General features: G+C 37.2%; 1 protein-coding gene across 6 annotated transcripts in view; it reads left to right on the plus strand.

Annotated features, from left to right (window-relative positions):
* The window catches only part of DLG2 (discs large MAGUK scaffold protein 2), a 1,227,261-nt gene that overhangs the window by 380,930 nt on the left and 819,817 nt on the right, over positions 1-26,514 (plus strand). For 5 of the 6 annotated variants that reach the window (XR_014294598.1, XM_082627348.1, XM_082627351.1 and 2 more), the window contains exon 1: positions 23,101-23,731. The exons of the other annotated variant lie outside the window; for it this stretch is intronic. Coding sequence is in view for 4 of the 5 variants with exons in the window: in XM_082627348.1 (XP_082483474.1) it covers positions 23,423-23,731 (309 nt within the window). In the remaining variant the exon portion in view is untranslated. Of the gene's footprint in view, positions 1-23,100; positions 23,732-26,514 lie in introns of those variants that run through there. 6 annotated transcript variants of the gene reach the window in all.

The raw sequence follows: 26,514 nt of genomic DNA on the forward strand, positions 1-26,514 counted from the left end.
CTCTTTATCTCAGCTCCCACAATACTTTCCATTCACTTTTCTCATTGTTGTGTAGCACTGTATTGCCATTATTTCTAGGTATGTCTTTCTCATTAGATTAAAAGGTGCTACAGGGTAGAGCATTACATTTACCCAGGTGCCTGGCATGCTGCATGTATTATCAGGAAGGGATCTAAAGCATAACGTTTATTCCGAATGAGTACAAGTTCTAATTCACAGGAAGGACCCAGGTTGAGCTTTTTACGTGGCTTTGTTATTAACATGTGGCATTGTCAGTATTGGTGCCAAGTCCTATTATACTATTTTATACCAAATGAATATAGTGTTGGTACCCCCAAATTTCTTCTTTTCCTTGAGCCTGTTATCTGTAGGTGAATTGTTTTAGCAGTAAGATCTTTATATTTACTTAAAAAGTAATCATGAACTAATAATAATAGCTATGGTTTGGAGTCAGGTATTGTGCTAAGTGCTTTATATACACCTTCCTGGTTAGTCTTCATTATAAAGTAGTAAATATTATCTATCCCAAGGCAGATATGAAAGTCTTCACCTTGGACTAAACGATTAATGTGCCATTGACCATTTCAACAAACAGTTACTCAAAAGTCAATCCATTTAGTAGTAGTTCTACCCTCTACCCAGCCTCTGATTCGCAAATTCTTAAAAATCTAACACAGAGACTCTGTAAAAGAGTGGAAATAAATAACAGTAGTTAAAAAATAAACCCAGCTTCAAATCATAGCTTCTTTCAACAGGAGCCCTAGATCACACCTCTGCTGTATTATTACTTAATTTTAAAAGTGAAATGGACATCCCATTCTGGCTGTGGTAAAATTGGAGCAACAAGCGAATAGAATCTACACTCATCCCTGATTGGGATCTGGAGCTTGATCATTAGTGATACTCAGGGCACTGCCTTCAGAGTTAACAGTTTGCTTGGTGTGCCCCCAGTAACAGAACACACAGCCAGCCCCTTGTGATGCACCAGGATTCTGGGCTCCGGCTGCTGGTAAGAAAGTTCAGGCTGAGACATCTGTATATGTTAGAATTTGGTAGAATGGAGTTGAACTAAGTAACTGAATGAGTAAACATAAATCCAGGTCTTTGGACTCCAAATATCACACTTCCTCCACTAAAATGTTGTTTCTTTCAAAATCACAGCATGTTACTTTAAAAACATTGCTAATCTGATATGATTCTTTACTCTAGTGAATCTCAACATAGATTAATAAGACAATCACTAGCCATTTTTAAAAAGGGGCACAGAGATTCTGTGGCTGTATGATTCCAGATTCTGCCTGATTGACACTCCACTATCACTCGCTGCCCAAAGGCAAAACACAAGGCCGTATGGAAATAGATTTTTTCTTCAACCCTTACCTGTAGCAAGTGGGTTCACCCAGGGCTAAGATGCCTTGAGGTAGAGTCACCCTTGGACAGAGCTGTATTGTTCAACAGTGATTCTCAATCCTTTTTGCATATTGGACATACTGAGGAGTTTAAAAAAAGAAAAAAACAACGGATGCCTGGGTACCTCCCCAGAATAATTAAATCAGAGTCACTGGAGAGGTGGGTGGAGAAGCATTTTATATATATCTTTTTTTTATACAAAAAAAATACTTTTTTTTTTTTTTACAAGTTTTCTGATTCTCATGTGCAACCAGGGTTGAGATCCATTTTACTTACAGGAACTGAATGCCAACAAAAAGAGGCATACTTATTTATTTCAGTTTATTACCTATTTCGTCTCGCCATTTTTCTCTTTTATTAGAGTAATAGCCGTTTATATTCCAAAACCACAACTAGCACCACCACAATCATCGTCACGCACCTGTGATGCAACCAGGTTTTAATATCTATCTTAGGAGCTAACAAGTCTTCAAGAATGGTATTATGATATCCAGCTTATAATGAGGAGATTGAAGCTCAGAGCAGTTAGGTAATAATCTCACAGCTACTGTGCAATGGATGGGGACCCCAAAGTCTGAGCTCCATTCTGTACTCTCCTTGCCAGCTGCATGCTCCTTGAAGTTGGAGACGTGGCTTAGCAGTTGTTGGATTTCCCTTTGCCTTCCTATCCTGCTGAAAAATGTTGCTAATCAAAGATACTCTTCTTTTACCCATTTATCTGGATTGGATGCACTGTTCCCCTAGCCAGCTTGCCTTCAATCACGTGGACCCCACTACTCCCATTCCCAACCATCCCCTACCTCCCATCTCCCTCAAGTAGCTGTGAAGCTTTCCACCCCATTCCAAGAGTGGTCCCTCTGATACCAGCCCCACACCTTTGATTTTCCTTCTGCATCTTTTTGTCTTACACCTACCTCCTAATGTATGACTATTACCCAAAAGTTACCTCATAGCCAGGCTTCCCTGGAGGAAACAGGAAGAGTAACAGATATCAGAGTCAAGAGATGCTGTTCAGGTCCCTGGTCCACTATTTACCAGCTGAGTGGCCTTGTGATATTACTTAGTTTCTCTGAACCTGTGTCCTTGTTGGTAAAATGGATCATACTACCTGCTTTTCCGGAGATCTATATGCAAGTCTCCTGGCACATGGTCTGATTCATAGTAGGCTCTAGGCAAGTATTTATTTCCTTTTTTCTCTCCTTTCTACCTTTTACATCCCTGTCTGAATAGTCATAATTAATGACCACAACAAATATTACTGAGGTGTTGCAGATCTACTAATATTTGTCTAGTGTTCCACTTATTTCCCTGGAGGATCTTTGAATTTAATGTAAGTATACAGTGCATGCAGACCTAGGCTTTATGTATCTGTCCAGTAGAAGACTGTTCTTCTCCTGAGGCAGTGTCGACAATGGAATTCTCGGAGATTAAGGCAACTGGTGGGACTTTGTGTTAAAAGCAATTTTAGATTATTGGCTGAGAAAATACTGCTAGTGTGGCTGCATTTTTCAGTATTGCCTTCTTTTGTTACTACTAATTAGCAAATAAACCATACCCTCCTGAGAGATACCTCCTTGTTTACTTTTTCTCTGTGACCATATATCTGGCTGTGCTTATGGGGGGCTTTCTATAATTGGGTTCAAGCAGCTCAGTGAGTATGCTAGTCCCCATGCACACACAAACCTACTCTCTAAGTGACCAGTGTACCTCTTAGATGAATGTATGGCCAGGAGATTTACTGATACTGAAGAAATTAAATTCCCCATAATTATTTTTCTATACTTCATTCTCTGGAGAGCAAGAGCAAAGCTACTCACACGTTGATAAAATGTAGCTTATAATCTTCAGCTTCACATATACCAACAATGTCATATGCATAAAAGTAAGGCCCTTCTCTAAAGGAGATTGTTTTAATGAGGGCTTCTTCCTTGAGGAGATGCTGGAACTCCAGGGTGCAGAGTTCACCTCTGCTTTGTAAAGGGTGATCTTGATGGAGAGACTGAGCAAAGAACATCACAATGAAGTCCAGAATTGGAAAAACTGTATATTGTTGCATCACATGGAAGTGGGAGAGATGATGGCATAAGACATGTTCAGTCAGCTGAAAGCAGAAGGGATCATCTTTTAAAATTCTTTGCCCCAGGATTTCCTTTAAAATAAAGAGACAATCAAAGAGAGGAACAAATATCAACGTGAATTTATTGGATGTCCGCTGTGTCCACTACAGAGGATAAAAAATGGCAGGTAGTTAACCTTTCTAGGTCTCAGCTTGGACTATAAAATGGAAATGATGAACAAGGTCCACTTCAAAAAGTTTCTTGAGGACTTAATGAAGTGATGGTTCTAATAGCAGTTGGCACATTAATACTTCATAAACACAGGTTCCTTTCACGCTTTTATTTTTGCTTTTAACACAGTCCTAAGAAGTTTTATCATCTGGTTGATTATCCCATAACCCTCCTTCCTCTCAGATTGACTGAAGTAGAGATAGAGAGTTAGGGAATTCATTGCCAGCTGAAATGGTGCTGTGATATAGAGGGGAAAAGAAATACTAAAACCCTCTGTAATATGTGGACATGGATGCTTAAGGTGTCATAGCAGCTTTTGGATATTAAACATAAGGGGAAATAAGCCATTATCGTCTGTGTAGATGACACTGTAATGTAATCCATTATAATAATAGATATTTGTAATTTATGATCCTAGTTAGCAAATCCATATTAATAACTAATAAAACAATAACTACTTCTATACATGAAGGAATATGATAGCTGCCATATATATATATATATATATATATAAAATGTTATTTAATTCTCACATGAACATTTCAAAGTATGGATTACTGACACTTTATATGTAAGGAAACCAAGGCTCATAGTTGTTAAGGAACTTGTTCAAGACTACAGTACAAAGAAAGTCACTAGGAAAATTTTAAACTATCTGGAAAATCCACTTACTGTAAATGCCTCTTTTTTGATATTCCAGAAAAAAGTGAGTTGCCAAATATTAAACCAAGTGTTTAAGCCCAGTTACATGTAAAGTTTTTCAGAGAAGAGGATGATCAGGTTGCTTTCTCATATTGGAATTCATTAAGTAAATAAGGCTTGGACTGACAATCCAAGCAGGTGATGAAGAGGAAGGGCATATCAGATAGAAAAATGGTCATAGACAGTTGCACCAAGGTGGGGGATTAAGATTCATGTGGGTGGAGCTTTGACCTGTACAAATTTGGTACCTGGCTCAAACTTTGTTTTTGAAAAAATTATTCATGAATGAATGAATAAATGAATGAATAAATGAGTGAACATCCCTCTTATTTACATTTTGGTTCTCAGATGCATGCTGCATATTGTGGTACTTCAGTAGACGTATGCATCCAGTGAGTTGTCCTTTTGAGTTTCTATTTTCATAATTCTAAGTATGCTGTTAAAGTTTCTTTCCTTCCTGCTTGGTCTATTGATATTTGTCTTCCATCCTTGAGGAGCTCCTATGTGGGTTTTGTACCGGGTGCTGGCAAAATTGCCAGCTCTTAGTGAAACCCATGGTCACTGTGCTGTAATAATATTTTACGAAGTGCTTTTTCTTTCTTAATGTTTATGTGATGGAGAGAAAATCCCTTCATTTCTGAGGTCTTATGTGTGCTGTGGCTTCTGTCAAGTAAGTTCTTTCATGAGTCAGTGAACTGGGGAACTTGCCCATAAGCCTCAGAGGCTATTTGTAAGGCAAAAACAATACAAGGAATATGGGTTTCAAGACCACTATCAGAGATGAGAGACCTAGTCAGAGACACCAGATCATCCAGTCACTTACACCAAATTTTTCTTAGTCTATAAAATCTACTGAAAAGATATTTATTGATGTGAAACAAATATCAACAATAGATTAAACATAAAAGCAGATTAAAAACAGCAAGCATAGTATGATCCTACTTTTGGAGAAAAAAGTTATATCAAAAAAAGAATGGGAGGATAGTACCAAAATATTAAAAACTGTGATCTCTAAGAAAGGGACTGTGGGTGATTTTTCTTTTTGCTCCTCTGAATTTTCACATTTTTCCACAGTGAATGCAATAGTTACAATAACAGTAGTAAGGATAGCCAACTTTTATTGAGTTCTCATGATAGTGAGCTCACCATGGGCTCTGTCTGCTCTGAGGTCAGACCACATGGGTTTGGATCCTGGGTTCCCCTTTTATTAGGTGTGTTAAGAAATAGGCTAGGCTAGGTGTCTCACATGTATTGTGTCACAATATCTTTCTGGGTTAGATACTGCTATAAAGCCCAATTTTATACGTAAGAAAACTAAGGCTTATGGAGTTTAATACACTTGCCCATGTTCACATAAAATGTGAACATATGAAAGCAATAGAATAAAGGTGAAAGAAAATTATCCTAATAAATATTGTCAGACTCAATCATGTTAATTACAGTGAAATCTCACAAATGGATTTTTATCAAGATCACAAAAAGTTTAATGTGTGTGTGTGTGTGTGTGTGTGTGTGTGTGTGTGTGTGTAGAGAGGTAGTGAGAGGGTGGGGGGGGATATGCTTTTGGAAATGAGAGGTATGAGGATAAGGACAAGAATATTCAGTTGATATATACTCAGTTCCATCTCCACTCAGCAAATTTATCTAGTCTGTCTTCTCCTCCTCCCCTCTTGCTACAGTCATCCATGCTCTGCATCTCTCCAATCCAGAAGAGCTGCACAGCCATAGGCTTGCTCCAGGGTGGGAAGACTGGCTATCTTCCCAGACTTGGCTCCTGGTGAGCCGTGCTGGTCATTTAATATGGTTGCTGACTCAGGGCTTAGCACTAGAGATGATAACCCACCAGAGGGAGGGGAGTGATGAGAGACAAGAAAATGGTTCAAAAATCAGAAGCCAGGAGACGAAGCCGATCCATGTGACTATCCTGGGCCTCAATGGTCTTGATAAGATCAAACTGTCTGTGAACATAAGGGAGCAAACTTTATGAGTCTCTGGTCACTCCATTGGTAGGTAGTCTTTTTTGGCCTGACAAGCATGGTGTTAGGTGAGGGTTGAAAATGGTTAGAAGGAACTGAATTGAATCAAGTACAAAAGACACTGGACTTGCAGTAGAAGATTGGAGAACAGGGAGAGATGGGGCTAAAGAAGTCAAATAGTTCTACACCAAGAGGCTATAACAGCTATCCTCTGATTGCAGTAGCATTTAATCAGGGAAATCACCTTCTTTGTTTTTTTTTGTTTTTTTTTTTTTTTGCGGTACGCGGACCTCTCACTGCTGTGGCCTCTCCCGTTGCAGAGCACAGGCTCCGGACGCGCAGGCTCAGCAGCCATGGCTCACGGGCCTAGCCGCTCCGCAGCATGTGGGATCTTCCCAGACCGGGGCACGAACCCGCGTCCCCTGCATCGGCAGGCGGACTCTCAACCACTGCGCCACCAGGGAAGCCCTGATTTTCTTTTTTAATGTCTCCCAGTCCTCGTGGTGTGCAATGTTGAATGACCAGACAGGCAAACTCAGGATGTGCTTAGGGAACTAGCAAAGCATGGGCATTAAAAATTGAGAAGAGGCCCTATTGGTAAATGCACCCCAAATTTTTCAATCAGAAAAATCTGGAAAGAAGCTATTTTAATTGTAGCATAAATATGAGTAACATTAATTAAAAGAGTTAAAATTTATTTTTAATTATATTAATGAGTCTGGTAATCTTTCCAGGGCCCAGAGTTATTAAGCGTCTGAATCAAGCCCTGTCATTGCAGTGGGCTTCTTCATACTCACCTGTATCATTATCATCATCACCACCATCACCACAAAGAACCCTAAAATTTAAGCTCTTGCAATGTATCAGATAGTCAGAGCCCTCAGCGCATTACAAGCTTTACCTCGTTTAATCCTCACAACAATCCTAAAAGGTAAGCATCACCCTCATATCACAGATGAGAGGACTGAGGCTGAGAGAGAGGTTAAGTGACTTGTCTGAGGTCCCACAGCTGACAGATGGTGGAGCTGAGATTCAAACCCATTTTTCTCTCCTCCGGGAGCTTTTAAGTATTCTGTGAGTCAAAGGTACATTATTAGCAATGTAAGGAATTAGAAATGACATGCAAACTCCAGGTTTAAAGAGTTTGAAGTGGTTGGAAAACCTAAATTTTCAGCATATCTATTTTGCTCTCAAAGGAGTGTCTCAGCTTGGATGTTTGGTCCAGACTTCCTCAGATCTGTCAGTAGTACCACCCTCTTACTGAGCAGCTATTTCAGTAATTCCCACCTGGGCACGTCCTTATTATCATAATAAGAGAAGTCTTCGTTTTTTGGCTTTTTTTTGTTTCTTTTTTAGTTTATCCAAGAACCACAGTGTTGCTACCAATGCAGTGGCCAACAATGGTATCAACTTCTTTGTACTGTTTTTGAACCCATGTGAAAATTGTTGTCCACCTTTTCCTCCCTCCCTTTCTTCCTCCTTCCCCTTCCTTCCTCTCTTCATCTGTTCCTTCCTCTTTCCTTCCTTTCTTCTCTTTCTTGCTTCCTTTTTTTTTTTTTTTTTTTTTTTTTTTGCGGTACGCAGGCCTCTCACTGTTGTGGCCTCTCCCGTTGCGGAGCACAGGCTCCAGACGCGCAGGCTCAGTGGCCATGGCTCACGGGCCCAGCCGCTCTGCGGCATGTGGGATCTTCCCAGACCGGGGCACGAACCCGTGTCCCCTGCATCGGCAGGCGGACTCCCAACCACTGCGCCACCAGGGAAGAAGCCCTCTTGCTTGCTTTATTCTTTTTTTTTTTTTTTTTTTTTGTAGTAAAGGACTTTACTTAAAATATAAGGTTATGACTTGGTTCTGGCTAGCATCAGTTTTAAGTAATAAGGAAACATTTTGGGGTCTATTTGCGTTTTGGAATGAATTTTTTTTTCATGTGGAGCTGTGTTCATTTCAGATTGTAAATTAACTTAATGCATCCTGATTTGATTTGCCAAGCTGACCAAGAGTGGAACAGATTTTACTCTCATATACACCAGCTTTCTTGGTTGAGATGTTATTTCCTCAGGAAAGCTGCCCCTAAGGCCTCTCTTGCATATTCTCATAGTCTCTGAACTTCTCCTTTGTCACCATTATCAAAGTTGTAGTTAAACGATCATGTATCTAGTTATTTATTCAAGGTCTCCCCCCTTAGTATGAAATCAACACGAGGGCAGGGACAATATCTACCTTATCCCCTGCTGTAAACTAAATGTCAAGCACAGTGTTGGATTATAGTAGGCATGCAATTAATATTTATTGAGTGAATGAACAAAATTCTCCATCCCTAATTATTTCCTGTATTTGATTTTTAATCTTGTGGACAAATAGGTTTCAGCTATGTCAATAGTTTGCTGCCTTTGAGAACTGAAAAGGTCAACAGGCAACGTTGGCTTGAAAGTGAACAGAGCCTGAGAAAACTATGTCATGTGTCCCTTCTCTCTGGTAAATTAACACCTCTGTATCTGCTAGTGGGTGAGAATAGCAATTAAGTTGTGTGGAAGAAGTAGCAGAATGCACAGAGGCATCCCCTCAGACTTCTATAATGTGTATGGTCACTAATGCAGGTCAGACCTCAGAAGTACTAGGGTTTATCTGTGGAAAAATATGAGCATTGTTTACATAGAAGCCAAACATTTCAGGATTTTAACAGCAAAAGCTTTCCTCTATCCTGACTTTGTGTGAGATTACAGGAGACTGAAACATAAGATTAACATTATCTTAAGGAAGGAGATTTTGAGAATAATTTCCAATTTAAATATTGATTTTGTGAAGGTCCCAGAGTCTGTTGCTCTCGGAAACTGTGTTTAACAAATATTTCAGTATTGTGGGAGATGCCAGCCTGCAGGGCATGTGGAAGTATCCCATGTGATAGTGTGATAGCAGATACCTCTGGGCATCACCTCTTCACCCCGGACCCCATCCTCACCCCCAACATACTCACACTCACTTACACAACTCAGCTTATCTTCTCTGAACCCCACCATTCTTCTTAAAAGTGTCATTGTATTTGTGACAGTAATATCCTCAGGTACTTGTAAGCTTTAAATTAATTGTCTAAGACCTTATATGCTTAGACTAAGGTAATTCCCAGTATGTGTGATTATTATGAGGATTAGAGATCTAAAGGCTCACAGAACTGACTTTCAGAGAATTTAAATGTAAAATTAAGTATTATGGATTTTAACGTTAAGATAACAGTGGTATCGTTACTATCATCCTTTTTTGTTTAGAGACAGATTTATTTTATTGTGAATGCTGTTCGCATGTGGCTTTCTTCATTCTCAAAGAGCTTGGCTTTAATAGAAAAGTGTAAATAGCCTTTTACTTTCCTGTAACTGAATTGTACACATTAACTGCCAAAGTTACTAGGAAACAGAAGTGATTGCTTTAGATTACCTTTGAAAAGGGGCCAGCTCATTTCTGGTCCAGTGGAAGGATATAGCAAAGATCAGCAATGTCACAAAGAAGAAACTGTCAACTGAATGCCAAGTCAGTCATGGACCAAACCCAAGTGTTGACACGGCCCTAGATCATAAAAGAACATATTTTAATCTGAGCCTAATTTAAAGCAAAAGCAGTTGCATTTTTCACTAGTTGGGGAACCATTTGGAATGCAGATGCTTAACAGCACAGTTTAATTTTCAGAGACCCTTTGGGCAATTTTCAGAAGACATTTTCTTGGACCAAGGCAACAGAGGAATATCAGTCCTTCCCATTTATCCTTGTAGAATTCTTTGTAAAGAAACAGGGGCTTTGATGTGAATAGCCAAAAGACAGTGGATAGGAAAAGTCATGGGGATATCTGAAAAGTGGGCAAGGATGCAAATGGCACGTGTAAATGATGTTCAAGTGTGCAAAACCCCTACTTAGCCACTCACATGGATACTACTGGGTCTCATCAAGAGCCTGCACTGAAACTTTATAATCGAGACTTCCTGTTGGATCCTTCAACCTGGAACAATTTATTTTACCGCTTTTAATTCATTTTCTTTTCTACCTTGAATGAGATTGATTTCTATCCTGAATAGTCTTGTGCTTTCTGGATCTAAAAGGGGGCCTTCCCACCATGGCACAGTAACCATATCAGTGGAGAGGAGATGACCTTTCATATTAAGGTCCTCCTTAGGTTGACTGGTAATTTGGTCCAGGTGGAATGAGGTGCTCTTTCTGATGTGCTGCCTGCCTAGTTGAAAAAGGCCACCTAGCAGATTGGATACAGGCAATAAGTTCCCTATTGCCCTCCAGACAGATGACAGATTACCTACTTAAAGGAGGGCAAGCAATACCGTTGTCATCAATGGGGAATTGTAAAAACAGGGAAGGAGAAATATCAGTTAATTGATGATTATTTAAGAAATTGCAAAGAAAGTGATATACAATCTTTGCTGCACGAATTACACCAAAAGAACATATCCAAGAATGAAATCAGTGACCTTTCTGCAGAAAAGAAAATATTTTATCATTAACTGCATGCTAATAAATTTGTACCAGATGAATCCTCCCACATGTATTTTCAGTGTTGGTTCCTGGGCTCCAAGTGGGGTGTCTTAAGCCCAACACCAATTCTGCAGAACCCAACCCACAAATACTTTGCGTATCGTGTTACCTTTGTTGGCTCATGAGTGAGATCTAGAATAAAGATTTGCTCAAAAGGTCTCACAGTGGACACTTTGGCACCAAGTGTACACCAAGTGTACACCAAGTGTACAGAAATGAGTGATCAGCTTCTTTGGGGTGAAGTTCTTTGACACCTGACCGTGAGTACTCATTTAGGCCTGCTGGGCTAAATGTCAGTATCTACTACTTATTATAATTGGAGTAGGGAGGGGGACAATGATAATGATGATGAGGAGGAGGAGGATAGATAAAGCTTTTTGTATATTATTATGTGCCAGGCACTGTACTAAGTACTTTACAGAAATTAATCCATCTTATTCTCACATCAATCCTATGAGATAGGAACTATTGATATTATCAATCTTATTCTTTAGATGAGGAGACTGGGACACAGGTTAAGTAACTTGCTCAAGTCCTAAGCTAATAATGATCAGAGTTGGGACGTTTACTCAAAAGTCTGATTCTAGAACTCATGCTTTGTCTACTATGAATGAGAGAAAAGAAGTACATAAATGTTGTACAAAACTTTATCACATTATGTAAAAATATAGAAAATGCTCAAAATCAGGGGGAAGTTCCAGCAGACTTCAGATATTTATGCAGCAATGAAAACGTGCTCAGCTGTGACTTCAGAGGCCATGCTTCTAGCCACTATATCATACTATCTCCCTATTTGGCAAAATCTTATTGAAAGAGTGTGAAATTGAGAAAATAAGCCAAAAAATTCACCATGCCATACCCTTTAATCATCTTGCTATGTATTAAAAATAATAATAAACCTACATGTTTACAATAATAATATATTAAATCTGTATTTCTATAGTCAATTGGGAGGCATTATGATTAAACCTAGAGTTGTTGACAGGTCATCACTCACCAGCTCTGCTTGTCTTTCAGCAACCACTAAATATTGATGCATAGACACTTTAGTCCACCCCCTTAATTTCACAAATGGGGTCATTAAAACTTAACAAGTTTCAATAAATTGTCCAAGATGAGATAGCTAGTTAGTGGCAGAGCTGGAACTAGAGCACATTTCCTAAACCCAAGTCCCATATTTTCCAAGTTTAATTCAACAAATATTTACTAAACAATAATAATTATATTGTGAGGCAATGACAAGGAGGGTGTGAGTTTACAAATAAAAGATGGTCCTTGCTCTTGAGAAGCTTATAATCTAGTAGCAAAGGCAAACATGCCCACATATAATTATAAAACTCACCATAATAGAATGACTTCAATAGCAGGGAAGATCCCACATGCTGTCACTGTATGTCTCCCTTTCATCACTCAGCACACTTGTTTATTCAAGGAGTTCTGCCCTGCTAAATTGTTAGCTATAGTTCACTAATTTATCCCTAGCATATTTCCTGGTACAGCGTAGGAACTCAATAAATATTTATTGAACAAAGTGAAAAGACACAAGAGCAAAATAATGTGGAATCACAGAGGAGGGAATGATTAATTAAATGTGAATTTGAAATGTACAGGCCAAAGCAAAGCCAATTACGTAAAACTTTACTGAAATGTCATGTCTCTAAGGAGAGGAGATCATTGAGCTGGAAGAGGGCCTGTCATTTCTATTAATCCATACCTCTGCCTTTAGGCCAATCCACAGATAAATTACCTCTGACAAGTCAGAATCTGGTTTATTTTTAACTGAGAAGTTTTTTAACCTTTTGATAAATTTAGAAAATATCTATTACAAATCATTCATCAGAAAAATAAGAGCATGTAAAACTTAGACCAAAGAAAGGCTGATTCCAGTTTATCATTCTTTCTCAAATTCTGAGTGTCACAGCCCCCAAAATCCAGGTAGATTGCTTCAAGAGGATCTCAGTGGTATGTGTCACACTGTCCTACAGTCAGAGGAAGGTCCATTTTATATTTGTTCCAGTTTGGTTCTGTGCATAGCATCATTCCACCTGACTCTTGTGTTTTACCTTTTCTGAGATTTATTTCCTCAGTTTGTGACTGCTTCCTCCCTCCTTTGCTTTCTTCTTTTTGCCCTCCCTTCCTCCCTTCCGTCCTTCCTTCCTTCCTTCCTCTCTTCCTTTCTTCCTCACTTCCTTCCTCCCTTCCTTCTTCCTCCCCTTCCTCTCTCTCTCTCTTTTTCAGTCATGAGTCAATACCATAATATTAGTTTTGCACATTTTATTTTTCATACATTTCCTCTCTCATGAAACTCAGCACAGGGGATGGCACATGCCTATGCCCTGCCTAGGAACTTCACACTCTCCTACACTACTTTGCCTGATCCTAGAAACCAGGAAAGAGTCAGTAGAGCATCTAGCATTGGAAGAATGAGACCAGCACTTGGAAATAACACACTCAGAATGTTACACATGTTAGACTCCCAAGAGTCTGATCAAAAGCCAAGATTTCCCCCCACCCATTTAAATCAATATACTTTATTTAAATTGACTTTCAAGTTTATTAAGGCTTGGACAAGAGCACATTGTTGTCTTATATGCAATAAGCTCAGTGAAAAGTGCTGTAGTTACTGTATTAAGAACTAAAGAAGGTAAAGACAAGAGTATAAAAAATAACTATGAGTACACAAATATGTTAATGGATACACACTACAAAAAGATGTAATTTGTGACATCTATGACAAAGTGTGGGAGAGAAGTAAAAATGTAGAATATTTATATACACTTGAAGTTAAATTGTTATCAGCTTATCAGGTTAAAATAGATTGTTATAACTGTAAGATATTTTATGTAAGCCACATGGTAACCACAGGGAAAATACCTATAGAAGATACACAAAAGAAAATGAAAAAGGAATCAAATCATGTCACTACAAAAAGAAAAAAAAAAGGCAATGAAACACAAAGGAAGATAGCAAGAGTAGAAAAGAGGTACAGGAAAGCTACAAGACAGACAGAAAACAATTAACAAAATGACAATAGTTAGTCCTTCCCTATCAATAATTACTTTAAATGTAAATGGGTTAAACTTCACAGTCCAAAGACATAGAGTGGCTGAAAATAAAAAGATTAAACTATGCACTGTCTATAAGAGAGTCACTTTAGACTTAAGGACACATATGGGCTGAAAGTAAAAGGATGGAAAAAGATATTCCAGGCAAATGGTAACCAAAAGCAAGCAGGGGTAACCATACTTATGTCAGACAAAATAGACTAAGTCAGAAACTGTCAAGAGAGACATTATATATTCATAAAAGGGTCAATTCACCAAGCAGATATAATAATTATAAATATATATGCAACATCAGAGTATCCTAATACAAATCTTCCTTGACTTACAGTGGAATTAAAATATGTTGAAAATGTCATCAGCCAAAAATGCATTTAATATACTTCACCTACCAAACATCATGGCTTAGCCTAGCCTACCTTAAACATGCTGAAAACATTTACATTAGCCTACAGTTGGACAAAATTATCTAACACAAAGCCTATTTTATAACAAAGTGTTGAATATCTCATGTGATTTATCGAATACTGTACTGAACGTGAAAAACAGAATGGTTGATGGGTACAGAATGTTTGTAAGTGTATTAGTTATTTACCCTTGTGATCACACGACTGACTGGGAGCTGTGGATTGCTCCTATGGCCAAGTATCATACTGCATATCACTAGCCTGTGAAAGATCAAAAATCAAAATTTGAAGTACAGTTCCTACTAATGTGTATCACTTTTACATCATAGTAAAGTAGAAAAATTATAAATTGAACCATTGCAAGTCAGAGATAGTCTGTATATGAAGCAAACATTGACAGAACTGAAGGGAGAAATGAACAGCAACACAGTACTAGAGGATTTCAACGCCCCACTTTCAACAACAGATAGAACACCCAGACGGAAGATCAATAAGGAAACAGAGGAGTCAAACAATACTACAGTTCAAAAGAACCTAACAAACATATACAGAGCATTCCACCCGATAGCAGCAGGATACACATTCTTCTCAAGTGTTCAAGGAACATTCTACAGGATAGATCATGTTAGTTTACAAAATAAGGCTTAGCAGTTTTAAGAAGATGGAAATCATACCAAGTATATTTCCAAATATATGGAATGAAACTAAAAATCAGTGGCAGAAGGAAAACTAGAAAATTCACAAATATTTGGAAATTAAACAACACATTCTTGAACAATCAGTGGGTCAAAAAAACAAAGCAAATAAGAAATTTAAAAATATCTTGAGAAACAAAAACAAAACAGAACATACCAAAACTTGTGGAATGAGGCAAATGCAGTACTAAGAGGGTAGTTTATAGTGGTAAATGACTATATTTAAATAAGAGAAAAGGTCTGAAATAAACAAACTAACTTTATACCTCAAGGAACTAGAAAAAGAAGAACAAACTAAATCCAAAGTTAGCAGAAGGAAGAAAATAGTTAAGATTAGGACAGAAGTAAATGAAGTAGAGAATAGAGAAACAATAGAAAAAAACAACAAAATTAAGAGCTATTTTTAAAAAGATAAACAAAATTGACAAACCTTTAGCTACATTAACTAAGGAAAAAAGAAAAGACTCAAATGAATAAAATAAAGAATGAAAGAGGAGAGTTACATTTGATGCCACAGAAATTAAAAGGATTGGGACTACTATGTACAATTATATACCAACAAGTTGGATAACTTAGAAGAAATGGGTAAATTCTTAGAATTTACCTACAAAGACCTACAACCTAAAAAGACTGAATCATGAAGAAATAAAAAATCTGAACGGACCTATAAATAGTAAGGAGATTAAATCAATAATCAAAAACCTTCCAAAATGAAAAAACTCAGGACAAGATGGCTTCACTGGTGAAATCTACCAAACATTTAACAGGAAAAAATGCCAATCCTTCTCAAACTCTTCCAAAAAATTGAAAATTCAGAAATACTTCTCATAAGCCCACATTAATATGATGCCAAAGCCAGGAAAAGACACAACAAAAAAACTTCAGGCCAATATTCCTAATGAATGAATGCAAAATCCTTCACAAAATAGCAAACTGAATTCAACAACACATTAAAAAGATCACACACCATGACCAAGTGTGATTTATCCTTGGGATGCAAAGATGGTTCAACATATGAAAAACAATCAATGTGATCACATTAGCAGAACAAAGGATAAACATCAGTGATCATCTCAACAGATGCAGAGACACACTGACAGATCTCAACATTCTTTCATGATAAAAATACTCAACAAACTAGGAGTAGAGGGAAATGACTTTAACCTAATAAAGGTCATAGATGAAAGGCCTATAGCTAACATCATACTCAACGGTGAAAAACTGAAAGCTTTTCTATAGGATCAGGAAAAGATAAAGATGCCCACTGTCACCATTTCTATTCAATGTTGTATTGCAAGTTCTAACCAGAGCAATTAGTCAAGGAAAACAAATAAACATCTTACAAATCAGAAAGGGAGAAGTAAAATGATCTCTGTTCACAGAAAACATTATTTCATGTTTAAAAAGCCCTAAATATTCCACACATACATGCACACACACACACACAAAAATACTGTTAGAACTAATAAATGAATTCAGCAAAGTTGCAGTATGCAAAATCAATATACAAAAATTAGTTGTCTTTCTACATACTAACAATGAACAATTTCAATAGAAAATTAAGAAAACAAACTCATTTACAATAACAACAAAAGTAATAAAATAGGAATAAACTTAACCAAGGGAGTGAAAGACCTGTACACTGTAAACTACAAAACATTGATTAAAGACATGAAAAAAAAGACACAAATGTTCAAAGATTGGAAGACAGCATTTTAAAATATACCACTCAAAGTGATCTACAGATTCAGTGCAATCCCTGCAAATGTCCCAATGGCATTCTTTACAGAAATAGAAAAAAAAAAATCCTAAAATTCTTGTGGAAACACAAAACACTCTGGATAGATAAAACAATTTTGAGAAGGGAAGACGAAGCTCACATCTGTTAGTATGACCAATATCAAAAAAAATGACGACAACAACAACAACAAAACCTAGAAAATGTATTAGTGAGAATATGGAGAAAATTGGAACCATGTGCACTGTTGGTGGTAAGTGGGAATGTAAAATGGCTCAGCTGCTGAGGAAAACAGTATGGAGGTTCCTCAAAAAATTAAAAATAAAAGTACCATATGATCCAGCAACCCTACTTCTGGGTATTTATCCAGATGAATTGAAATTGGGTTCTTAAAGAGATATTTGCGCTCCTGTGTTCACTGAGGCATTATTCACATTAGCCAAGAGGTGGAAGCAGCCTAATTCTCCACTGAAAGATTAATAGATAAAGAAAATGTGGTATATACATACAGTGGAATATTATTCAGCCATAGAAAGAAGAAATCCAGTCATGTGCTATAATATAGATGAACCTTGAGGACATTATATGAAATGAAATAAGCCAGTCACAGAAAGACAAATACTTCATGATTCCATTTATACTATATGAGGTATGCAAAAGTAGTGAAATTCATAAAAGCAGGAAGTAGAGTGGTGGTTAGCAGGGGCTGGGAGGAGGGAAATAAAGAGTCACCGTGCGATGGGAATAGAATTTTAGTCATGCAAGATGGAACAGTTCTAGAGATCTGCTATGCAACATTGTGCTTTATAGTTAACAATATTGTACTGTACACTCAAACCTTCATTTAGAGGGTAGATCTAACATTATGTATTTTTTAACCACAATTTTTAAAAAGGAACTAAAGGGGATGACTATTATGGATAATTATGCTGTTTAATATTTTAACTTTCTAACTTGGTGGAGAGGAAGAGGAGATGTCACCGTGCCTTTCTGCTCCCTAATACATACTTGTAATATACTGTGAAATCAGTACACCTTTTGGACTATATCATTTTAAGAGGAATGTGACTTTGGTGGCTGAAGTTTGGGATTCTCTCCCTGCTTTACAACTGACTGGCTTCTGACTTGGGGAACCACTCCCCATTTTGTACCATCTAGCTATAAATGGAGAACAGTCTGAAAACACTTGAGAGAAAAACACAGCTGTCAGGAAGGCAGCTTTTATGAATGAAGATCTGGCTAAAATAAACAGAAGCCATTCCTATGTTTTAGTATTATAAGACCACTAGCAAATTGCTTCAAAAAGATAAATTCATACACTTACACCACTCAGCCACTGAAATGTTTTACATAATGACCTTAAGAACACATTGCTATTTTGTGTTTAAATTCAAAATGCTTATTTGTTCATTTTACACTAAGATGTAGAACATAGACCCAGATACCTATGTTGGAATAACCACTGAAGAACACTTTTATCTTCTTTCTTGCTTAATTTATTTTAATAAACACTAAATGCCTTTTGTGCTTGGTTCAGAGCATGCAAATGCAAAAAAAGAGCCATCTCCCTTCCCTAATGGCTGTTACTTACATTCTGTTTGAGGAGAATGGCACAAAACAAGTAATAGTGCAATTCTTGTTCTAATTGCAGTTGTCATAAGTATTATAATAGAGGAGCACAGGTGCTAAATGAGTGTTTAATGGGAGGATGACTTAATCTGTTCTGGAAGGGGGTGGGACAGTGTCCAGGGAATGCTCTCTTAAAAGGTGACATTTGAGTAGAGATCTGGAACGCAGGGAGGACTCCAGAATTTCTGAATAGAAGAGGCTTTGGGATGGCAATCTGGTAGGAAGTCAGCTCTGGTAGACTTGTTTTGGAGCTGTGTTTCATAATGAGCCCACTCTTTTTAGATTGTATTCTGTGTTTCCTTGCGATGGCTTTTGGGAGGTTGTATCTTGATGCACCCTATAGAAGTGTGAGTATGAATAAATTATGTGGAGGTGTGAAGAGGGAAAGAGAACACGATAGTTGGAGGGTTAAACAAGGGAGTGAGGGATGGGTGAGACTGGGGAAAGCAGTAGAGGCTGGGTCGCACAGGGCAGGATTAAGGACCATGCAAGCCACTTTAAAGATTGTATTCTCTGTGGGGATAAAGATTCCCAGAAAATGAGACTTTATTGACAGTTATCAAGCAGGGTAGAACCTAATCAGAGTCTCACTTTAGAAGTCACTCTGGCCCCTACATGAGCATGAATTGGAGTAAAGGTGGTGCCAGAGGCCAGTTATGAAGCTGTTTCACAAGTTTTACAGAGAAGTGAATGGTAGCTTAGACTAGGATGGTCATCATGGTGATTGAGAGGAATAGACAAAGGTAGAAGATACTTAGACAAATACTGTAGAGTATAACTGAATATTCCAGGTGGATCTGGAAAGAGTCACAGGAGACGTGACATTACTTTAATCTGGAAGGCTGAGAACAACTTTCTTGTAATACTGTGGTTCATCATTTAGGTTAAATTGTTAAAATATGTAAATTATAAATGATTATTACTTTTTATCAATATTCCTTTCAGATTCTCTAAGAAATGTCATATAACCTGTGTTCTTATTTCTCTAATAGTGTTACAAAGTTGGTTAGAATAGAATAAATATGCATTTCCTGAAAACCATTTGACAATTTGGCCTTTTCAATTCAGATTAATCCCCTCCCCACCAGGAACCACCCAAATCCAAGTATATTAGTGAGAATTTTGGACCTTTAAATTTTTTTTTCTACTCCCTATTAAATCCTCTGTCCAAGTTAAATCTCTATAGCAATAGGGATGTGTCCTTTCACACTGTTAATTCATGCTTACTTTTGCCTCATAAGATCTATGATTAAACTGGTATTAGTATTTTGGAAATAATTTTAGAACCTAAATTACCTTAACTATTCTGGGTTCTCTCTTACTTTAGAAGGTAATTGTGCTTAGTTCTGGAGATTGCCTGGGCTGAAGGTTTTAGATGTAGAAGAATATTAATTTGTTAGCATTTGTAACATCTCTGGTCTTTGCAGTCACAGGAATTCACTGTACATACTTTTCAAATCAAGAGAAATTGTGTCTAATACTTTATACCATTTTATGATTATTTAACACATTACTTGTGGCTGCTAAAGGGCTTTTCTGCTACCCAGCCATCCTTTAGCAAGCACTTAGCTCTTCTTTCATAATTAATATTTTCATTTCTCATATGCATAGAGTGCCTGAAGGAAATTTTATCTGGAAAAGAATCTGCATAGTGTTTTAGTGCAGTACAATTTATTAAGAAATTCATCTTTGATATTTATTTTTTATTAAACAAATCAAGCCAGGATTTTAGTTTTAAGCCCTTGCTTTAAAATGGGATTATATGAAATCATGTGTGTGAAACTTTTGAAAATGGTAAAGCACTATAGAATTTAAAGAATCTTTCATTCAATAAAAACAAATTTTAAATAAAATAAACAAAAACCTTCTAGTGGTTGTTCTATGGAGGCACTACCAGGTCAAAGAGAGGTCAATAAGATGTATCTCATCTAGACATTGCTCTGTGCGCCATATGCCCATGTTAACTCACAATGATAAGTAAGATATGGACTTGTGCACCACTAATTCTTGTTTTGCCAGACTTTCATGTCATCCTATGGTCATTACAGTTGACCAATTACAGTTGATCGAATTGAATTATCTTTAATTAGTAGGTCTGTTTCATAATACAGTGGGCTAGCTGGACATATTTATCTGTTTTAAGTGGTCTGTCCACAGACTTGGAAAGCCAAACGTCATTTTTGAAAAGAAAAAAATAACTGGGGGGGAGGGGGAGAGAGGAGGCTAGAATTATTTTATACGTGTTAAAGGGAAAGTACAATTTCAATAGTTTTGAAGTACGTTTAAGGAAAGTTTGCTGTGGTCTTTAAGATCTTTGGAGGAAAGTCACATTAGTTAGGCAATATGTAATATTTATTTTTCTATATAGAAATGACATGCAAAGGTTATTAAAACAGCAATTCTCTTGTCTTTGTGATGGGAAGAAATAGCTGATTCCAAAGAACTCATTCATAACAGATTTAGGTCCCTATGAAGATTTATAATATCTTTGAGTAGTGCCCAGCCAGGAAATTTTCTGTCTTGCTGCAAGCTTCACATGTCATTACAAAATTATAACAAATTCACATTGACTCCTGCACAGATTGATTCTTATACTTGAGAGGCAAATGGATGAGAACAGGGCATGCATTCCCTGAAGATTCAATGGGCCTCTGAGCAATGAAATCTGCCTGAAAAACTGGAGAAGCATCTATGGTTACATAAGATTGGAGAGAGCCAAACTTATCACTTCCTTACATTCTCATGTTGAGGGTGGTGGATTGCCATCTCACATCAAGTGCTACTGTACATCCATGCATCATGGTGACACCAGATAAATATGAAGTTCTCTAGGGCTTTATTTGACCCAGAAGGTCATTCAGCCATTATCCCTTGATTCAGCATAAAATAATGAGGAGGGGCGAGGGAGGGAGAAAGGAAGAAGAAGAAGAGAAAAAGAAAGGGAGATAATTTTTTGCTCACTGCATATCACATGATGATCTATTTGCCTCAATTTTATGTTTGTAAGTATTGATAGTGATTCCTTGTTCCTCTTTCAGAAAGAAATACCATTAATGCCATTGTTACACCTACCCAACAGTTCAAGTCTTCAAGTTTTTGTGGCAAATTTCCTTAATATCTCAAAATCAGCACTAAAGCCAACCTTAAAAAATAGTTTGTTTCTGGAGCACTGCTGAATCAAATATTATTTTCAAAAAATGTTAGTCAACTCCGTCATTCTTCTACTCTTTGCTTCTATTAGATATCCACCCAAGCATCTATTCATCCATCCAAAAATGTATTTATCATAAGCCTGCTATGATGTGCTGAGCAGGCAGTGGGCTAGGAGCTTGGAAAAGATCCAGGCCTGCCCTTTGAACTGACACATATGGGTCATTATTATTTAGCAAAGGTGTTTTGAATGCTTACTGTGCCAGGCAAGGTACTTATACCAACCCCTTGCACAGAATTTGGGAAAGGTCTCTTTCATGAAGATACACAAAAAGAGAAATTCCTGCTCCTTCCTTTCAGGACTTTTATATATAACAATGATTTATCCAGGGAGTCCTAGTGTTGAAATGTAGAATATGTTGTAATCATGGCTTTTGAAACAAGAACCTTATCGACTCAGATAGAAATGAAGTCTACGCTGCCCCAGCACCTGGTTAGTCCACTGTGAAAGTGGGTCTGATGGCACCTGATGGTCTATAAATAGAATAACTATATCATGGGATTATATCACACTTGTTTGGTGCTGCATAGATGGCAGTTTGCTTCCCAATCAAACCAAAATTATTTCCTTAGGGATATGTGATAGGGATAGGCATTTTGGCAATAGATATGGAAAGTTTCAAACAGAATAAAAATTTTAAGTGCTGTAGTAATTAGCCTTTCCCTTTCCTGAAAATACTATGCATGGCTTCTGCAAACATACTAAAATTTAAAATTTAAAACAATCATGTCCTCTTTGGAAGGCAATTGCTTTAAATTGGATAGATTTCACTCATTTTTTAGTGAAAGAATTTGAAAATTCTGTCTTTGGAAACCAAAATACTGGATGGCAGAATTAGATGTCTTTCACTTTAAAAATGCAGACTCTCTCTGTGGTGAATGTATTTGTTGTGGTAAAGTATTTGAAAGGAAATCCTCAGAATAATTTGGGGTAAGGAAAAACACTGTGTCAAAATAAGCCAACCCATCAGTTTGGAACTTTGGAAATTGCTTTACTTTTGAATCAGAAAGAATTAATAGTTGTTCATAGCATAAATAATATACGTTTGGACTATAATATATAATCATGTTCTAAACCAAACTTCCAAATTTGAAAGCACTCTGGTATAATGCTGTGATCTAAGTGATTTTTCTGAATGAATCAATGTTCTTTAGAGTTAATACTGATGCTCTTATTTAGTTACCTCATGATTTGGTCTGTGTCTTGGCAAACCTCTCTCTAAATAAGTGATTCCTGTAAATGTTGGAAATTGTTTCACAGGTTAACCTCCCCATCATTTTACATTGCTTATGCTATATTGTTTCAGCCTAGATATATTCTTTCTGGAAAGAAGGGTCCTGCTGATCTGATAAGAAGCTCTCTTTCCTGAGGTCTGTATTTTGCGTGGGGATCAGCTAGAGAGGGAAAATCCAGAATGCCAAATTGCGAAGAGTATGCTTTACTGTGGGGCTCCATCCAGAAAGGGTTTGTAACAGTGTACAGTCCTGTAGCCCAGCTGTGTGGAGCATTGATTGCTTCTGCCTAGAGCAGGGATACTGTCAAGTTGCTCTGTGAGTTGAGTCATCTATTGACAAAGAGCTACCAGCCCGCAGATAATGCTGTGCGGAGCTGCTCCCACGATGCGCTGCTATAGCAGCTGTCAAAGATACTGAGGGAACCACGGGAGAAAAAAAAAAAAAAAAAAAGACTTTTACAACTGCCCGGAAGAAAGGGGTGTGAGGGAGGAGACATTCCTGTGCAGAGCTGACCAAAGGCGAAAGTAGGCATCAGTGCAGTATGAATGCATACCTCACCAAGCAACACAGCTGCAGCCGGGGGTCCGATGGCATGGATGCCGGCAGGAGCGCACCCACACAGATCAGGGATGCCCACTGCGCTTGTGGCTGGCAGAGGAGTCCTCAGGGGCTCGGGTACAGTTCTCAGACTATGCCCTCCTCGGGACCTGGGGGCCCAGCTTCCAACAGGACCAAGCTGGTCACTTTGTGGGACAGTGTGCGGAAAAGCTCCCACAAGACGAGCACCAAGGGCAAAGGGACTTGTGGGGAGCATTGTGCCTGCCCACATGGCTGGTTCAGCCCAGCACAGGTGAGCCTTTTCCTTGTGACTTTCCCGTGAGTATTGGAAGAAACTGAGAGCACGCTGGGGAAGGCTAGCACGGTTTGGAAACTTTGCTGAGTGCTCCTTGCTGACTGGGTACGCCTGTTTGGTAAATGGTAGGCCATGAAATCCTGTAATTTTCACAGGTGTTTGTGGGCTCACACCTCTGTGTGGCCTGTGAAAGTCAAGGGATGCTGTGCTCAGTTTCTTTCAGTGACTTTTCCCCAAATTCAACTTCTCTAGTCCTCAGATGATTTTACTATTCTGCGTCATAGACTTTAGCAGCACTATTACTTCTAAGCATTGTTAACTTTTTCTATTCTGCCTAGCCTAGGGTTTTGTCTTGTTTTTAAGAAAGAAAGAGAAAATGAACTTTAATCAGATACTTTCCATCTCTTTAAAGATAAAAAAAAAATTCATTTCTTCAGCTATGGAAAGCAGCGATTTAAAGTATCCTATTCTAATTTTACTCTTATAATGCTGTGTACCTTTTCAGTGATGGAGAAGAAAATGTGTTTGTACTAAATAATTCATTTTATAAACAAAAGGAATACAATTGGAAGCAAGCTAGAGGACAGTTACACTCAGCATAAAATAATGAAACATTTCATTTATTCATAGAAGCAATAAAGTTATTTATATTAAAAAGTATAACTTGTATTCCCCTGTAACATATTTCTGAAGCAGATGTGCAAAGTCCCTTAATTTGATTCCTAGCTTATTCTTGCCCCAAACTACTAGCATTTGTACCAGACACGAAATTGGCTCATTTTTTCCTGTCTCCATCCAGAAGAGGGAAAACAACTTCCTGTAAATGCTATAAAATATAAATAAAAGGCACCTGTTATCATTGTCATAAATATAGAACTCTGTTCATAAAAATTCACTGAAAAGAGAAAAATCTGTGTTTGCAGAAAAAAATCCTCTCTTGATTTTAATATGATTTTAGCATAATTAAGAAGTGGGTATTGATCATGAGTAAAATGTTGTGATCTGAGAGGTGTAGAGAACATTCCAATTTTAATATTAGTTTTTTTAAGTACTTGTAAGTATATATCACTAGATCTTAATGCTACGTATACATAGCCTTATATATGGCTTTTGATGCATTAATATCATGCATTTCAGCATCTTGACTTAAATCAAGAATATATTGTCATTTTAGAATTAAACTAGTTCACCTTGAAATGGAGGCTGTTGTTTGGAAACTTAGTTATTTTTTAAAGTTAACATGGATTCCAAACTGAATAAACAGTCAACAATTATGAGGTCCCTATTCTTTAACAAACACATGTGTTTAAATGTCTTTAGCCTATATCTCTTTATTGATTGTGTTAAATTCTCAAGGCTTACATAGTAAGAGAAGGCAAACACATCTAGCTTATGGATTTTACACAGAGTAGAATATGCAAACATGCTTTATTTTTACAATTCTTTTTATCTAAGATGTAATAAACTTTTCATCATTGCTCAAACCAAAATCTCTAATACTATATTATAATAATTATGCTCAAAAAATCTTGGTACATTTTTCATCAACCAAGGGAAACTTTTCCCTTCCTTGGTTTTTAACAAAGTCAGCCTCCTACTTGCTTAAATTTATAGCCATTTAATGCTTTAAAGATTGAAATAGACTCTGCACTGATAATTAAAGATCCAGTGACATATGAGAAGGCAATAAAATGAGGCAGCCACCATCTCCCATTATTCTTTTGTATACACATTTCTCTACATTTTTCTCTCTTATTCACATGTACTTTATTACTTGCTAAGAACAGTTACTCCCCAAATAATGGAGAATCAATACCATATCTTTTAGGATCTTCAGTGTTGTGACACTCTTCTATCAACTGACTCTTCCACCCTTTTACCATCTTAGTCCTAAAAATGTGCTATACTAGATTGATCAATCTCCCTTCATTCCACTCCCGTGCCCTTTCAAATATATTATGTTGAATAATTTTTAATGTGTCTGTATATACATGTGTGCATATATATATATTTAAATATCTATTAATATAGAGATATTTAAATATATCTCTATATTTAAATATCTCTATATTAATATAGAGGTACATAGTTAAATATCTCTATAATATCTACTTGCATGTATTAACATATTTTCATGTGTATATAATTATATATATATACATGCATATACATATACACATACAAAAATTAAAGTTCTATATTATTCTTTTCTCTCCTAGAAATTACTAGCTGTTCTTATAATGTTTTTTCTCTCTATAAGGTATATTGCCTTTACTTCTGATATGTACTCGAAAATGCTGCTCTATGTATATATATATATATCTGTATTCATTTATATATACATCTATAAAATGTCTAATATTTGAAATATACAGATGTGTATGTACTATATGCCCATGTAAGCTATCACAGAAACAAGAGTGTGTGTGTATGAATATGTATCCATTAAAACTAAGTCTGTTTTGAGAATTTTTGGATAGCATCTTTATCCCTTAAATTAACTAAAGTTATCCTGTGAAATATTGTAAACTAAAAGATAGAGGCTAATGATAGTAAACATTAGACTCCTTGATAAAGCAGAAAGAAGGAAAGTGCATGTTTTAGAGTTGCCTAGGGACCCATATGTGGTACAGAACGTGCCTGAGGGCTATTAAGTATCTGGGAGCTGGGATCTTGCCCTTGGAGATAGTTGCTGTGTTACGTGGAAATCAGCAGTGTGATTCCCGGCTGCTATAATACACGGCCATGACTTGAGTTCCTCCCAAGGCTCTTTGCCAAAC

Source organism: Mesoplodon mirus (genome assembly GCF_964341445.2).
Source record: "Mesoplodon mirus genome assembly, chromosome: 7".
Lineage (NCBI taxonomy): Eukaryota > Metazoa > Chordata > Mammalia > Artiodactyla > Ziphiidae > Mesoplodon > Mesoplodon mirus.